Below are 18862 nucleotides of genomic sequence, written 5' to 3'. Positions count from 1 at the left end.
TGCAGCCCAGCTTATCAACCGATTAGCTTCCAGGTTTTATTGTCAAATCTAATAAGCTGAATGGCTACCAAGCAAAGCTGTACCAGATTCTGAGTGTACCAGTTTTAGTAAACCCCCATGTATCACTTTGTTTTGTACATGTTATATACCTGTAAGCAACAGACTTAGAGCTGTGCTCTATAGTGTTTGCCCTCACTCCTTCCCCAACAGCTACAAAAAAAAAAAAAAAAAAAAAGGTTATTTAGGGAGGTTAGGGGAAAGGGTGAAAACCTGGGCCAGCGCAAACTGGAATTAGAAACGCTCAGAAGAGGAGAGGGTTATGGCATGCAAGAAGGGAACAGATTGAAGTAATCAGATTTGTTAGCAGAGGCACATTTTAAAAAAAATATTTATTTATTTAAAAGAAAAATCACTACAAATAAGCATTTGTACCTATTTGTTAGGTTAGTGACAGGGTCTCTTTAAAAGCTTGTGTGACTTCAATATGTGATACTTTAATATGGATATTCATAGTCCTATGTAAAAGCTATGTCCTATAACACTTTATGGTAAAGCACATGTATGATGATGTAACTTACCCACTTACTTTTTTGGTACATTGGACCAGCATTGCTTTGTTTTTATTGGGCTCTAAACACATGAAAATATAGGTCCTGCATTATTTTTTTACAATGCAGCACATATAAAACGCACAGAGCTATTGCGTCTGAATTGAGATGTACTATAGCACACTACATGTGCACTGGTGTACAATTTAGAATGTAGTACAATGTACTGTATCGCATCACAATAACGTGTTAAGGCATGTATTACCCATGTTACCAAACCCTTTACGGTGTGAATGAACCCTTGTAGAGGTCAGTTTCTATACAATTACATTACCGATTTAAAAAAAAAACAAAAAAAACCTGTGTATGCATCAACATAGAAACATAAGTATTACTCTATAAATACACACAGTAATACAGATATCCAGTCTAAACTTACGTGAAAAAGGGTTACAGTGGAAGTGCAGGCATACAACTAAATACATACATTTTATATTCTGTCCTGGACATTTGCACCTTTACCAATTTTACCCCTTTTCCCTAATGTTACTAGTTTTAAATGCTAAAAACATACAGATACATACCAACAACACGGTCTCCAGTTTCAACTCCCATTTTCCGCATAGCAGCTGCATAAAAAGCTACATTTCTTCTCAGCTCTTCAAAAGTCACCTTTTCCACGTTCTCCCTGCCTTCCCCTAAGGAGAATAATAAGAAATGCAACTTGTTTAATTACAGTGGAAAGGCTTGGCATAAAGTGGCCTAAAGAAATACCTAATAAATACTAACTAGAGACAAGTACACAAAAGATTACTCCTCTGTACACTGGTACACGGCCCACAATGTTAAGCATCTGTAGAAATTTCCGACTGGGAAAACTTGCCATGTGTGTACAAATTCTACTTTTGTGAATTTAACAATACGTGAAGTATAAATCTACAGGTGATCTTTTGAAAGAACACATTTGAGGCAAATAATTATACAAATCGGCCTCCTGGACCCGTATCCCGCTTCCTCGACGATTTTTCCGCCTGGTTACCCTTCTTCCTCTACTCTGAGCTACCCACCATCATCCTTGGTGACTTCAATATCCCTATTAACGTCAACAACCCGGCTACATCCCAACTCCTCCACTTAACCTCTTCTTTGGCACTTACACAGTGCATACAGTCCTCCACCCACACCAACGGAACACCCTGGACCTCGTTTTTTCTCATCTCTGCACCCTCCACAACCTCACAAACACCCCTTTCCCTCTCTCTGACCACAACCTCATTACGTTCTCCATCTCCCCGTCCTCAAACACCTCCCCCCCCAAACGTCAAACCATCACCAGCCGTAACCTCCGCAACCTGAACCCGGCCCCTCTCCACTCCGCAGCTGACCATCTGTACGCAGTATCCTTCCACTGTCCTGCCCCGACCTTGCCACTACTGCGTATAACTATGGCGCAAAACCAGATCCCCTCAAGCATACACCCTTTACAAATCCGCCTTCCTCACCTACACCTCCTCCCTCCACACCGCCAAACAAGCCTACTTCGTAACCTTCATCAATTCCCTCTCCAGCTGTCCTCGCCAGCTCTTCTCCACTTTCAACTCCATACTCTCTGTCCCCCCCATCTCCACCCTGTACCTCAGTCACCGCCCATGAGATTGCCAACCATTTCCAAAACAAGATCGACGCAATCCGTAAGGACATCGCCAATGCTCAATCTACCTCCCCACCTAGCTTCCCAACATAACCCCCGCAACTCTCCCCTCCTCTGACCTCGCAATCGCCCTGACCCCCACCACACCTAACATCTCGCACACTAAAGCCTCCCCAACACTCCACTCCTTCAGCCCTGCTACCACCGAAGAGGTCACTAAGGTCTTCACAGAAGCCTGCCTCACCACTTGCCCCCTTGACCCTGTCCCCACACAACTCCGGTCATGCTCCTCCTCCATCCTACGCTCCCTCACCCACATCTTCAATCTCTCCCCCTCTACTGGCGCATTGCCCTCCCCCCTAAAGCACGCACACATCACCCACATACTTAAAAAACCCTCCCTGGACCCCTCCGACCTGAGCAACCTTAGACCCATCTCCCTACTGCCATTTACATCCAAACTCCTTGAGTGCTTGGTCTACAATTGCCTAAACTCCCACCTCAAATGACAACAACCTCCTCAATCCACTACAGTCTGGCTTCCGTCCCCTACACGCCACCGAAACTGCCCTATTCAAAATCACTAATGACCTGCTAACCGCCAAAGCTAATGGCCACTACTCAGTCCTCTTACTCCTCGACTTCTCTGCGGCCTTCGACATAGTTGACCATCCCCTCCTCCTTAATAAACTACACTCCCTTGGCATCAGAGACTCCGCTCTCTCCTGGCTCTCCTCCTATCTATCCCAACACTCCTTCAGCGTTACCTATAACGCTACCACCTCCCCCTCTCTCTGTTGGGGTTCCCCAAGGCTCCGTCCTCGGGCCCCTTCTCTTCTGCATCTACACCTCCTCCCTTGGCAAACTGATACACTCCCATGGCTTCAACTACCACCTCTACACCGATGACACACAAATCTACCTCTCCACCCCTCACCTCACCCCCTCAATCTTCGCCGTATCACCCACCTACTGAATGACATTTCAGACTGGATGTCGCTCCACTTCCTCAAATTAAACCTTTCCAAAGCCGAGCTCCTAATTTTCCCCCCAGCCCGCGCCCCCACCCTCTCCATCACGACCAACAACGCCACCATCAGTCCCACCCCACAAGCCAAAGTCCTAGGTGTCACTCTAGACTCTAACCTGTCCTTCCAACCCCATGTCCAATCACTGGCAAACTCATGCAGGCTCCACCTTCGCAAGATCTCCAAAATACGCTCGTTCCTAACCCCAGACACTACCAAACAACTCATACACTACCTTATTATCTCACGACTCGACTATTGCAACTTCCTCCTCACCGGCCTACCCCAACACAGGCTATCCCCGCTTCAGTCTATCCTGAACTCAGCGGCCAGACTCATCCACCTTACCAACCGCTCCGCATCTACCACCTCCCTCTGTCATTCCCTCCACTGGCTCCCGATTGCCCAACGCATTAAATTCAAACTACTAACACTGACATACAAAGCCGTTCATAACACTGCTCCGAACTACCTCACTGACCTGATACCCAAATACCACCCAACCCGCACTCTTTGCTCCTCACAAGACCTCCTACTTACTAGCTCCCTGGTCTCCTCCTCCCATGCCCGACTGCAGGACTTCTCCAGGACTTCCCCCATCCTCTGGAACTCACTACCCCAATCCATCAGCCTGTCACCTACCCTTCTCACCTTTAGGTGCACCCTGAAAACCCATCTCTTCAGGGAAGCCTACCCCACCCTCACCTAACAGCAATCTCCTCCACTCCATCTCCAACAGCCACTTCCTCCTGTGCCCCTATCCCCTCCCACCTAGATTGTAAGCTCGAAAGAGCAGGGCCCTCGAACCCCTCGTATACAGTTTTGTTACTGTATTGTCTCATGTACTGTCCTCCACTACTCTGTACAGCGCTGAGCAAACTTTCTGGCACTATATAAATACTGTATAATAATAATAATAATACAAATGAAAGGAAAAAAAAAAAAAAAACACATTATTACTGCTATAGTTTTCTTGTATACATATATTTATTAATTTCAGGGAAAAAAAAACAAAAACAAAAACAAAAAACAAATATGAAATATAGTCCAAATAGTCCAGCTTTTTAAATTCCAGTGATAAAAAGGATGTATTGTTTTATTATACAGACTATAACCCTTCAAGGACATACAGCAGACTAGTACAATAGGATGTTGGTTCTGACAATCCAGCAAGTCTGAGCTGTCCCATAGTTAGGAAAGGAGGAGTGTTGTACCTTATTACAGAATCTGTTAATAAGTAACATTCCTATCTGTTCCAGCAGCTACTATTGTCACAGCACAGGAAAACACAACAGCTGCAATATGAGTCTGCGGCCACTAGATGGTGCTCTATATTCTTCCTATGCACACAAAATAAGATATACATACCTTATGGAACCCTTGCAATCTGCCAATCCAGCAACTCAGTTCTATACCTTTACTATTTAAAAAAAAAAAAAAATGTATTATATATATATATATATATATATATATATATTTATTTTTTTTTATTTTTTTTTTTTTTAATTATTTTTTATCAACATCTTTTTCTTAGTTGTAGAGAGGGATAGGAACACCCGTCAGGTTTTTACTGTTGTCTGTGCCCCTGTTAGGGATATTCACCATTCTCTATTTGCCCTATTTACCAAGGTGAAAGAAAATCCCAAAATTATGGGTTGTCACCATGACGGGGATAAAAGGGAAACATTCTAATAGGGACAATGAGATTCCCCCACTTTAGAGGAATCTCATCTCACCTCTTGTTTTAGCTTTGGGGCAGGAAGTGAAGAGAAATCTGCTCAACAGAACACAGATGACACACAACACACCCCCCCCCCAAAAAAAAATGAACACAACTGATGGGGGTTTTAACTGTTCCCTTACTCTATCCAAAATAGAACAGAGAAAAAAAAAGTTCTGCTTTTAGTTCTGTTTGAAGCCAGCCTTTAGGGGCCAGTTCACACTGGAACATGCACATTCCTGTGTGGTCCTGCGCGTTCCACTTTTGACACCCTTTTCATCTCAATGGGCTTCCAAACGTACCGTAACACTGAAAAAAGTAGTGTAAGTGTAGTGTGATACCTTGCAGTTTGGTCACAACCGTACCAATTAATGGCACCCATGCATGTCTCATAAGAGCAGCACATTCGTGTGTAGTTCAGGAAACATATACGGAATGCAATTTTCCTGCGCTGTGTTCTACTTCAAGTCAGTTTATGATACTGACTTTAAGGCCCCTTCCACAAAAGACGGGCTCTGCTAGGAGTTTAGTCAGCAGGGAATCTGTCCGCTAATCCACAGTGAGCAGGAGGCTGGCTGGTTCGTGTCTGCTCTGCTTATGCAGAGTGGACACAGACACCGCTCGCTCTCCTCTATGGGCAGTCAGATGTAGACGGACCACCTATCAGTTTACACCTGACTGCCATCCAATCCACTAAACCCCCATCTGTCTGTTTTTAGCTGATCGGATTGGAAATTGGCAGGTGTAAAAACGGACACGTCTGTTTACATCCGCTACTCAATGAAGGAGAATAGAGGGTACGATTGGGTCCACCTGAAAAACTGGCAGGCAGACCAGCTCATGTGAAAGGAGCGTAAAGGTTTAGGAAAAACAAACTATACAGATTAAATTGGATGAATGTTTGTTTTTTCTAATTAAAAAGCACAGGGGTATTGTGTTGTCATACTTTATATTTAGGGAGTCTGCTCAAGAAATATACTCACTTTCTGAATATTTAAAATAAAACAGACAGACAGAGGATACTTGGTTAGTAGCTGCAGAAATAAAAGGGTTCTTATTTTAAAGAAATGCTGTTCTAAGGCTACGTTCACACTAGCCTTGTTTTCAAGCGGCAGAAAGGTGTTTGGGAAGCGTTTTTACCGCTTCCCAAAAGCCTTGGACAATTCTGCCCATTGCAGCACATGGTGCTGTTCTAACAGGAGCGGTAGCGTCGCGGCAAAACGGACGCCTCTGGTTGAGTCAGGAGGCGTTGAAACCTCCTATTCTAGTCTATGGTGCTGCTCCGCAAACGCCCGGCCGCCATTTCCGGTGCGGTTGCGACATGGTTGCGGGGGCTATTGCGGAGCGGTAACACCATCCAAACTTCATTATAGGCATTTGTGGGGCGTTTAACGCTCGGCAAACGCCTACCATCCGCCGCTGAACCGCGCATGCGGCGTTTGCCGTGCGTTAAAAACACTCCGCAAACGACGGACCAACGCTTGCCAAACGCTATAGGGGAGTTTGGCAAGAGTTGGTAAAACAGTCAAGTGTGAACGAGCCCTAAGACTAAATATTGGCGTATGTGAAATTATACCAAATGAAAATTAGAATGATTGCAGTTAAAGTGTTACTAAACCCACAACAGTAAAATCAGTCTGTATATGCAGTAAAGCATGCTTGTTATACTCACTGTGGAACCTAAGGGGTTATCCTCCGCATTGTGTAAAAAGGCTGTTCCTGTCTTCTCTGTTCCTCCCCTTCTTCTACTGTCCCCAATCCATCTGCTGATAGTACAGAGCTCTAGGAGTCACACTGCACATGCTCACTTTAGTGCATATTGCTAGAGAGATATTTTTTCTTTGGGAGGGTGCATGTGATTAGAGCAGAACTAAGATGGAATGGAATGCCCATAGAGAATAATGGAACAGAAGGGAATGCCCATAGAGAATAATGAAAAACAAAATCTAACACTAATTTTCAGGCAAATCTGAGAGACACGGAAATGTAACCTTTCCCGCAGGTGTTCCTTAAGTAGAGTAGCAGATTGTAAGATTGAAATTATTTGGGATTATAGCAGTTTTCTATGGAAGGATAAAGCTGAATGACTCAAAGGAATGCCCATAGAATATAGCAAGAAGCAAAATGTGACCTGGAGCCAGAACCATTCAACATACCAAATTAATCCTTTTGACTTACTCTGCAAATTCAGTGGTGAGGTTTAAAATTGAGATGAAGTGGGGTTATTATAGTTTTCCATGGAATGACAAGGGTGAAGGACAGAAGGGAATTCTCAGAGAATATAATGGGAAGCAAAATATGAATACATTTCCAGGCAAATCTGAGAAACACAGCAATTTAACCTTTCCCACAGGTGTTCCCCAAATACAGTAGCAGATTGTAAGATTGAGATTGCTTTAGATTATAGCGGTTTTCTATGGAATGACAAAAGGAGAATGACAGAAGGGAATGTCCATAGAGTATAATGGGAAGTAAGATGTGACCTGGAGGCAGAACCACTCATCCAAATAAATCCTTAGCAGACCAACTCTCCAAATTCACTGGTGATGTTTAAAATTGAGATTAGGTTGGATTATTATTGCTTTCTTGTATGTCTGCTAACGTTTTATTTCATATGTTTAATGGTTCTGATATCAAGTCACATAATTCCATAGAAACAGCTATAATCCTAAATAATCTCAATTTTATAATCTGCTACTCTATTTAAGGAGCAGCTGTGGTCAGGGTTACATTGCTATGTCTATTAGATTTCCATGCAAATTAGTTTATATTTTGTTTCCCCATTATATTCAATAGGCATTCTCTTATGTCATTTACATTTTTCATTCCATAGAAAACAATGATAATCCCACTTAATCACAATTTTAAACATCACAACTGAATTTGGAAAGTATGTCTGCTAAAGATTTATTTCATAGGTCGATGGTTCTCATGTAAATACACGTCTTGATTCCGATTATACGCTATGGGTATTTCATTCTCATTCACCTTTGTCATTTCCTAGAAAACGCCTTTAATCTACGGTAACCTAAAATTTTACAATCTGCTACCCTACTTGGGGAACACCATGCGGTAAAGGTTAATTTTCTACGTGACACAGATTTGTCAAGAAATATGTTCACATCTTGCTTCCCATTGTACTCTATTGGCATTCTCTTCTCTCATTCCATAGAAAACAACAATAATAATGCTAAATAATTTAAATCTTACAATCTACTACTCTACTTTGGGAACACCTGTGGGAAATGTTAAAAGGTTTCTCAGATTTGCTTGCAAATTAGTTTATATTTTGTTTTCCATTATTCTCTATAAGCATTCCACCACCCTGTTAAAGTCTATGGGCAATCCATTTGGTTATTCCTTTTAGTATGTCCCATGTGATCAGCGCAGGGCCAATCAGCACTGTCCAGACAGAGGGTCAGGAGTTAATGCAGTATCATAGGACAGTCAGAGCAGAATGAAGACTCTTCCTACAAGCTTTAACCAGTACTCAACTGGGCAATGATAGAAGTTACAAGACTGTAAATACTGTTGATGAGAAAAAGGTATTTAGCAGTTTATATACTACAATAATTGAATTTCCATGTTCTGTGTACTGTGGTAGACCAGATATACTGAATGCTGGGTTTAGTAACACTTTAAAAAGGGGGACCAATATTATTTTAGAGCACATATACTGACACATAATTACTGTTGGGAATACAACAGCATGTACTATAATGTACTATATACAGTATTCTGTGGTAATATCACTTGACCAGTAGATGGCACTGTACGCTAAAGGTTACTAGTTGTGTATGTGTAAAACTTGCTGCTTCTTTTTTTTTCTCTATTATCTCTTCAGGAAGTAATGTGCTGTAATAAGTCTGCTGTTATACAGTCTGCTGAAATGTGCTCTGTATGTTTGTAACTTAAGCCACACAAGTAAAGTCTGTATGTTTGTAACTTAAGCCACACAAGTAAAGCCTGAATTCTGCTATCACTACCAGTGTCTTCTATAACACATAACCAACAATTACGACCTATGTCTGGGTAATTGAAAAATACTTTACTGTTCTGTTATTAGGATACAAAAAAGAAACAAACATTGTTTTAATGATTTACAGTTTACAGGGAAGCAGCATTCCTATTCTGAATTACTATACATGTTAAAATGATTGTCCAACACTGGCATTTACATTTGGTGCAGAAAATAATCTTTTAAAATGTTCTGACCAGGAAAACCCATTAAAATATTTCAATTTTGTCAAGTGTACTCACAGCATTTGAGTATTCTACTTACAGTTCTATGTTCAGATAGCTAGAACTATTGAGTGAATAGTTTTTGCCATTGTGTCCATTTAAAACTAAAGTAACTCAAATTTACAAACTATTATTCCCCATTTTATTACATTTTAAACACTATATTACCAAAAGTATTGGGACACCCCTCCAAATCATTGGATTCAGGTGTTCCAATCACCTCCATGGTCACAGGTGTACAAAATCAAGCACCTAAGCATGCAGACTGCTTCTACAAACATTTGTGAAAGAATGGGTCGCTCTCAGGAGCTCAGTGAATTCAAGCGTGATACCGTGATAGGTTGCCACCTGTGCAATAAGTCCATCCGTGAAATTTCCTTGCTACTAAATATTCCACAGTCACCTGTTAGTGGTATTATAACAAAGTGGAAGCAACTGGGAACAGCAGCAACTCAGCCACGAAGTGGTAGGCCACATAAAAATGACACAGCAGGGTCAGAGCATGCTGATGCGCACACGTTGCCAACTGTCTGCAGAGTCAATAGCTAAAGACCTCCAAACTTTGTGTGGCCTTCAGATTAACACAACAACGCGTGGAGAGGCTCTTGGAATGGGTTTCCATGGCCAAGCAGCAGCATCCAAGCTTTACATCACCAAGCGCAGTGCAAAGAGTCAGATGCAGTGGTGTAAAGGACTCTAAAGCAATAGAGACGTGTTCTCTGGAGTGACGAATCACGTTTCTCTGTCTGGCAATCCAATGGACCTATCTGGGTTTGGCGGTTGCCAGGAGAACAGTACTTGCTTGACTGTATTGTACCAAGAGATATAGATGAGCAGGTTTGGGGTGGAGGAACTTGACTGGCCTGCACAGAGTCCTGACCTCAACCCTTTGGGAACACCTTTGTGCTGAATTAAAGCAGAGACTGCGAGCCAGGCCTTCTCGTTCGACATCAGTGCCTGACCTCACAAATGCACTTCTGGAAGAATGGTCAAACATTCCCATAGACACACTCCTAAACCTTGTGGACAGCCTTCCCAGAAGATTTGAAGCGGTTATAGCTTCAAAGGGTGGGCCAACTCAATATTGAACCCTACAGACTAAAACTGGGATGCCATTAAAGTTCATGTGCCTGTAAAGGTAGGTGCCCCAATACTTTTGGAAATATAGTGTATATGTATATATTTTATATAGTGTATATTTTACATTCCCATACTTTTACTGTAGAGGTATGATTTTTTGCTTGTTTTTCTTTTATACTGTTAGGGCATAAACAGTGTTGTCAGACTTTAAACGAGCCCTAATCTCATATGGACATCACACAGGTGCTGTTATGCTGGTACTCTAAGGCATGATTGAGGCTATTGTCTGCATTCAGTTCCATAGACCGCATCCCCACAGTTGGAGACAGATGCAGGCGCAAAAACAAAAGCCTCGTTCATGCAGTACAGGTGCCAGCTCCCGTGTGAAAGGCCTAACTTCAAGAACCACTACTATTGATAACCTGTCTTAGGAATTGGAACAACAATTGCGAGCAAGGTCTTCTCCAACATTAGTACCTGAAATTGCAAACAGATGAATGGACAAAATTCTAATAGACACACTACAAAATCTTAGCAAAGATTCTTTTTTAGAAGTGTGAAGGCTGTGGAGGCCACAGATGGGGTAGGAGGGGAGGATGAGGCACCTCCATGTTATTGCCCATGCTTTTCTAATAAGATGCAAGAGTGATGACCAGCTATGCACAATCATATACATCCACACAAACTACCACTTTCTAGTCGGTAATACATACTTGCAGCATATAGAGCAATTTTATCGTTTTCTTTGTGTTTGAGAAGGTTCTCAGCATAATTCAAACGGCTCCCATGAAACCATTCTGGAACATCAGCAATCCCTTTCGACCTGTCAATGACCTAAAACAAGCATTAATAATCAAACATTAGATTGTTGTACCTGCAACTTATAAAATGTGGAACATGAAAACAAACACATTAAAAGCAATAACAGAAAAATTCAAGCAATCCCTCAGATGCATGAATAATTCAAATGCATGAAGATACAAGGACTTCGAAGGAGGTTTAAATATGCACAGCATATAATAAAAGATGTCCAGTGCTCTGATATACAATTGCAAAAACAATTAATGTTTAGTGCTTCAAAATTTCCAAATTTCAAAACATCCAGCACCTCTGAGACTCCTCCACCAGCCACACTAATAACTTACCATAGGAATGGACCCTGTATATTATGGCTCTTTTTCACTCGATTTAAATACTCTAAAGACCGGTTTATTTCCTACAGAACATGCTCATATATCATATACAAAGTGAAGAACAAAAAGCCTCCATAGTGTAAAAATATTTTTTAAAAACTCATATAGCAAGTGTCTCTCCCGACACTAAACTATCCATATTCCCATCACACACACAATCCTGGGAAATGCCCTAGGGTCCTGGGTGATGCAGCAACAATCAGCTGGAGACTGGACCATGCACAAAACACAGTGCAACTATTTGCCAGCACAGATCTTCAAGTTGAGTCCAAACTTTTTTTTATTGAAGTATGCTCACATCACAAAACAAGAAAGTGCAATGTTTCTAGGACCCCTTAGTCAGGCATGTGATCCCCCCAACATGAAGGATTAGCAATCATGACTGTGCAGCCCAGGCTCCAGCCACAAACTCTGGCTGTAAACAAGTGCCACTGATGGGGTGATATCACGTGTCCAATAAGCCCTGCCCTACACATTTCATCAATCTTCAGGAAAGACATGATTAGTGCACATCTGTTGAAGAGTGCTCATTGCACTAGTGAATTTTGAAGGACTGGACACTTTTTCGCAGTTGCATATTTGAGCACTGGACACAATGTATTATATGCTGTAAATACTGAAACATTAGCCGCTTAATGCATATTGTGATTTTTGAAGAACAGGTCACTTTTTTGGCACACGGTTTTATTTTCTCAGTGGATTTATGTATTTTTAATCTTGCACATTAGCATTGATATTTATTGCTATATATTATAAGTGATGTATTTATGTGGATATGGGTAGATGCAAAAAAATGGGTAATTATATACATGTAATACAAAAGTGATAGCTGGTACCCATACATTTTTTAACAGACATATGTTATACTGCTGTATTTACTTGGATAAATTTACAGAGTTCCTGATCAAGCCATTTGCAAAACACATTGAACCAAGACCTGCTACTTGAGAGAGACATGTACAAGGTGTGACCATTTCATTCCTATAATGGACTGCAAATAAATAAATAAATATGAAACACCTCTGCATTCTTCAAAAGATCGGATGAAAAATTTGAAGAAAACGTTCTTTAGGATCTTCTGTCAAGATTCAAGGCACCATCATTGTGGAAAACTTTCTTGTTCCCAAATCCTCCATTAAAATCTGGTGTTTGAGTTTTTGGCTGCCCACTTCTTGCGTCATCATGGACATTTTCCTGCCCCTTCTTAAGCCAACTATGGCATTCAAAAACGTGTGATTTCTTCATGGAATGTTCACCATAAGCCTTGTTGTAACAGAGCTTAAGTTTTGCTCGCACTTTTGCCAATTTTCACAAAAAACTTTTATGTTAATCCACTGCTCCAGATTCCAGTCACTTCTTTTCTGCCAACAGCGCACACGTGTTATTTCCTCTACTAGTCAGTTGGTCTGTGACCCAAGCGTGTGGAAGTTAGAACATGTCAGAATACGCTAAAGTGCGAATGGCTGTGTGACTCACCACCATAGTGCTATGCCACTGGCATTCCGGGAATTAAGACTGTCACACCTCGCGTATACAACTCAAAGAAATGATCCCACTTAGCCCAATAGATATTCCTGTGGATCTGTCCAAGCAGGAAGTAATAGGATTGGCAATTTAGAGGATATGATATGAAATATATGGTTACACGTCTCCATACTTGAAATTATATGACTTTTTATGGCTAGTTTAACAAATCGATGTATAATAAAATTTGAAAGCTTTTAAAAGATTTTTTTTTCAGTGTTACTAGTCATGAGTGGCACCTTAAAACTCCCAATTATCTTTCTATTGTGTCTATATTTAATGGACTATAAGGAGGTGTAGTGCCTATGATGGCTTTTCAACCCAATCATATGTTCACTGGTGAATCACATTCAAAATGGCATTGCCCAGCAGCAGTCCTTTTGGATTTCTACACAAGGGATGCGTTTACAGGTAAATAACATACGTTAAAATGGACATATAATCTTGTGGAAAGATTTCTGTTCAAATGAATGGTCTGGTGACAGGGTCCCTTTAGAGCAGCGGTTCTCAAACTGTGGGTCGCAACCCCTTTGGGGTCATCTAAGACCATCGGAAAACACATTTCCGAGACACCGCTCCTCTATCAGTCTCGAGGAGGGTCCGCCCATGTGCAGATATGCCAACATACGAGTACCCGGCGTGATGACATCATCGCGCCAACCCCATCACATACATCCCGTACAAATACAGGTGTATGTGACAGGGTTGGCGCCATATTGTACCTATGTGGACCAGTCACACATGTGTAAAGAGCAGCTACTGTGTAGAAAGCAGCTGCTGTGTTGAAAGCACCTACTCTGTTAAAAGCAGCTACTGTGTTGAAAGCAGCAGTATTGGAGGTAAAACGACACCTCATGAATATAATAGTAGCAACGAAAATAATTTTATGGTTGGGGGTCACCACAACATGAGGAACTGTATTAAAGGGTCGCGGCATTAGGAAGGTTGAGAACCACTGCTTTAAAGGGAAACTATTAGGATCAAATGTATTGTAGCTGCCATTGCAGACTTCTCTCATAGCTGCAGGTTCCAGGACTATCATACTGATCTTCCCTTTCCAAAATATAAGCCACTAATCGGAAACCAGTATGCGTCCAGGGTCAGCTTGCTGCACATCAGTTACTTACTATTCATTACAGTACCTTGCATGTTCTCTTTGATTTACATCTTCTATAAACACACATTTTAATAGCATTTAAGTAAACCAGGTATTTAGACTGAACAAGAATAGCTTACATACCTCATTGTACATGAGTGAGTAGACAAGACCACTAAAATCCCAAAATTCTGCCCAAAATTCTGGGTAGCATTCCACAGACCACTGGTACAGTTCATTGTAATTGGCTGCAACAGACAAAAAAATACAATGTAACAAATATAAAACCTAAAGAGGATCCGATTGTGGTCAAACAATTTAAACATTACCACTGAAAGCATATGTGCATAGAAGTCTAAGAAAATTGGGGAGTGTGTAATGCTTCTACATTTAGGTACTTTCAAATGCTGGAGGAAAAAAAAAAGATGTCCAGGCACTTACATGGTATAGTTAGGATATGGCAATGATGAGGAGCCCCTAGTATGAGCCATAAGGACCATTTCCCTAATGTGCTTAAACATATTCCTTTTTAAAGTTGAACTCCTGGCAAGCAGCTAAACACAAAATGTAAATACATGCATGGGTGAAAATTTACCTCACAAGCCCTTAGACACCCCTAATAAACAAAGCCAGGTCCTAAGTCTCTACTGCAGCAAATACGCAGCTTGCTCAAGAGCACCACCACAGCCTATGGAATGGCTGATGACAGAGCATGTGTGCCACAGTAGTCTATCATAAACTAGTTGTATAAAAGGATTGGAAAAGCCAATATCAAGATAAATTAAAGTATTATAACCACATGCATTTAAAGTGACTGTGACTAAGAATATCTAGACAAATGGGTTACTTGAAATGAAGATTGTAAATATATTTTCTTCTGCCCATGCCACCAAGAGTTGCTCTGCTATTGAGGAATCCCACCCTTCCCCCTGCTGGAAAACCAACACTTACAGTAGTGATGTGAAGGTTGACAGGAAATCCACATACTGCGTCATGAGCTCAGAAGGACACAGGACACTCCTGGAAGTGTCAGCTTCCCAGAAGACTCCGTCCAAGGATGTTCCTTAGCAATGAAGTAGCATTCAGCAGTGACGGCAGCAGAAGAGGTAAGTGTTTAAAAGGATAAGTTCCAATTTTAACAAAAAAATGCACATTTTTGTGCAGGTAAAAAAAAAAATATGTGCATTTATTTTTTGTTTGTGGAACCTCTAAAGCATTGCACCAGCGATCAGCAGATCACTAGTGCCGTGCAGGTCACCCCTTGGCCCGTCAGTATATCTACTACATCCCGTAAGAGCATGCAGATACTACTGGCAGGAAGGCTCAATGAACTACCATGGCTCAATGAACTACCATGGCGCTGTGGAGCTCTCCCAGGTGGGGGGCAGGGTTGTTGGTCAATGTCAGGCTCTCACCGCAGGAGGGGGAAGGGGGGGGGTGTTGGTTGGTGTCCGTGGGGGACAGATGATTTTTGTGTCGCCTAGGGCAGCACAAAAAACTTAAATACACCACTGGCTGTAACCATGTGTGGAAGATAAACAGGATGAAAAAAAAATTAGTTTTGACTCATTTAAATAATTGTTTAGTTAAATTAATTTTATTTGTTTATTCGAATTTTGGAAGACTGTTATATTCTATTGTTTTTTCTGATCTATTCGAATGCAAATTTACTCTATTCAAAATTTGAATTTCAGAAGACAGTTATATTCTATTGTTCTTGCCTTTCTATGCTTTTATTTTCTAATCTAGTCAAAATTCAAATTTTGGAAGAGGAGTATATTCTATTCGGTTTTACTCTATTCTTTTCCATTCTATCATTTTATTTTCTATTCTATTTTACTGTATTCTTTTATTTTCTATTCTTTTCTATTCCATTTTAAATAACCATTGTGAATACAAATACTCTTAAAAGTGAACCCCAATAATCCTCTGAAGGGCAAGTTCAAAACTCTAAAAACTCTATAAACAGAATATCTTGATAATTCCACTCTCAACATGTATTCTCTACAAACACAAAACTCTGAGCATATGTGACCTCCACATAAGAGGTCGCAACCAGATTGTATGTGAAGTAAGATGCTCCTCCGCACCGTGGTACATAGATAGGGTAATCGCTCACCTCCCGATCTCTCACTCCACACTCAGTAGCAAGATCATACATCTAATAAAATGCAAATAATGCTTCCTATAGTGTATAACTAACTAATACATTAAGAGAAGCGATCAGAGACCCCACATGAAATAGTAGTGCTCTGAAGAGTAAGCTTAATAGATTGTGTGGAAAGGTAACTCAATGAATCCACTCTCACCACGTGTCCTCCACCAAGACAAGTACTCTGAGGCTTACCAGAGCATAAACGACCTCTACATGAGAAGTCACAAACAGATTTTATGTCAATCAAGATGCTCCTCCGCACCGTGGTACATAGGGTAATCTCTCACCTCCAAATCTTCCCTCAATATTCGTCTGCAATACATCAGCATCATACATGTAATGGAAGTAACACCTCCTGTAGCAATTGTGCATACAGAGATGGACGCAGTCCTCCATCTTGTTAAGGGTCTTCCATCTTCTATCATGCTCTACTCCCAAATCAGCTGTCCTCATCCCCCCTCCCTTTCTGTTGAGTGACATGTGGTCTGTTTGATGCAGATCACAGGCAGCAAACTCTATGGGAGGGCATCATGGCTATAAATCTCACAACCGACCTGGGGCCTAGATGTCTATTAGCTTCCGCAATCTGGGCTCGTAAAACCATAAACCAAGTCCTTCACTGAGTTCAAAAGACCTTCCAAGGGGTCATAAAAACAGACTTACATTTTAAAACTCACTTTTTCATATAAGTGAGTATCTTCACGTAGGACATAATTACCTAAACATGGAGCCCATATTCGGACGGCTCAGTTTGAGACCATTCTCCTGATATGTTGCACCCTCTGTCTGGCATGCGTGGGAGAGCAGAGTATTATATCTCCTTAACCATTCGGGCAGATATTTTGTGTTTCATGTCTAACCATTCAGCAGGTGATTCTGAGTAATAATCTACTCATGGATAGGATGTTGTATGTATCCAGGGTAAATTATGAACCATAATATAATTTTGCAGGCTTTGGTCATAGCCTGAGGTCTCCACCTACAACTCCCACCCCAAATGAGGCGATTGGTTTACTGCTCCAGGGAGACACCCTGTGGAGTTGCTAGAAAAGGCTAGGCTAGGCTGAGTTGAGGTGTGTGAGAGTTGAAGAATCTTTTTTTTTTTTTTTAACATCGGTACTAACAATGGGAGATAAGAAATCCTTTTGGCTCATAAGACCTGATCTGCTTAAACTAGGACATTTGGCAAGTACTTTAACCCTCTAAACTTCTGTTCTCTTTGCTGTGCTATTGCTTTCTGAATATTTATATATATATTGGCTACATCTTTTTCTGTAAATATTTTTATTGCACCCTTTTGACCTTTTTAGTAATAAATCTTACTTTCCGAAAGTGTTGAACGGTTTCTAACGCTCTTTAATGCAAACTACGAATTCCTGCCTCTGAAGAGCGCTACTGTGTGTGTGTTTTAAACTTCGGTATATCTCTGCCTGCTGTGACAGTGGTATACCGACGATTATTCAAACATCATAGTGTTATTGCTGATATTGCCAAGTTTCCTCGTTCTCTGTATAAAAAAAAAAAAAAAAAAAAAAAAAGGAGGTGGTGGCAGTGTGAAGGGTTAATTGCGTAATTAACCTGACCCAGTAACAATTGCTTCCAGGCTGCAGATACACAGATTGTGGTCCATTAGCTGGACAATCTTTGTGCAGAGTGCAGCTGGGAGTGGTATTGTTACGCACGTGACAGCGCGGTTTTAGATTGGCTAGTCCTTCGGTCACGAGTTTGGTGAGAAGGGCTGGGGTCTGACGCCGTGATCGTCACACCTCCCACAGTGTAAACCTGATTATTATATTTATTAAATTGGTTAAAACACTTACAAATGAAAGGCTTGAAAAGGGGTATATAAAGTCCTCTGCAATACGTACGCATGTGTAGTAATGTCATGGCCTGAAGCTTTACCCAACATGTTTTATCAAAATATTACGTCATCAGCGGTATGAAGCATGCTCAAAGCCGTGTGTTTTAAATAAACATATTTCTCATTTAAAATTAGTTACTATTGTAATTCGGAAATCTGGATACATCCAAATCAACAGACAAATTCGTCCAGATTTCGATTTGGAATGAAACAAACTGCATATGTCTAGTGGAACAGCAAAAAATAAATAATAAATAAATAAAATAAAATCACCAAAAGGCCCCATGCCTCTCTAACCTTCATCTTGAGAAATAGACAGTATAAATCAGCTCCAAATTGCAATATATATATATATTTTTATTTTTTTTTTTTTTTTTTTTTTTTTCTACAAAACATTAGCCAACTACATAAATGACCAGGTAACCTGACAGCTTTGTGCCCCATAATAATTTCATTGGGGGTGTGGTATGGCTTTTGCGTGGTTTGGAAACAAGCTATAAATATAAAATCCCCTCATTACAACAAAGTAACCTTTATACAGTATATGACACGGAGCTAAAACCACTAAGCAGACATTTTGGGAAAGGCAACAACACAGGCAGGCAGGAAGACTTGTAGCATATTAACTGTTCTAAAAAGCAACTTCCTGCGTGTCCTGAAATGTCCTTTGTATTGCGGGTTGCACTACGGAGATACAACTGGCCTGATACTGCATTGTCAAACAACTAGAGTAGGAATTTTTAGAATTCCTGGCCTGGTTTCAG

At 40.9% G+C, this 18862-nt stretch overlaps 1 protein-coding gene across 1 annotated transcript in view; it reads right to left on the bottom strand.

The window, feature by feature from the left end:
- AACS (acetoacetyl-CoA synthetase) overlaps window positions 1–18862 on the bottom strand; it is a 159580-nt gene that overhangs the window by 124309 nt on the left and 16409 nt on the right. Inside the window, exons 2-4 of the mRNA XM_089653715.1 lie at window positions 14227–14330; window positions 10983–11103; window positions 1133–1246 (exon numbers count right to left, since the gene is read on the bottom strand). Coding sequence (XP_089509841.1) covers window positions 1133–1246; window positions 10983–11103; window positions 14227–14330 — 339 coding nt within the window. The remainder of the gene's footprint in view (window positions 1–1132; window positions 1247–10982; window positions 11104–14226; window positions 14331–18862) is intronic.

This window comes from Staurois parvus, unplaced genomic scaffold, assembly GCF_062004578.1.
Source record: "Staurois parvus isolate SC_StPar_1 unplaced genomic scaffold, SC_StPar_1.0 ptg000719l, whole genome shotgun sequence".
Taxonomy (NCBI): Eukaryota; Metazoa; Chordata; class Amphibia; order Anura; family Ranidae; genus Staurois; species Staurois parvus.
Note: the sequence above shows the minus strand (reverse complement) of the source record. Positions and strands in the feature narration are given on the sequence as shown.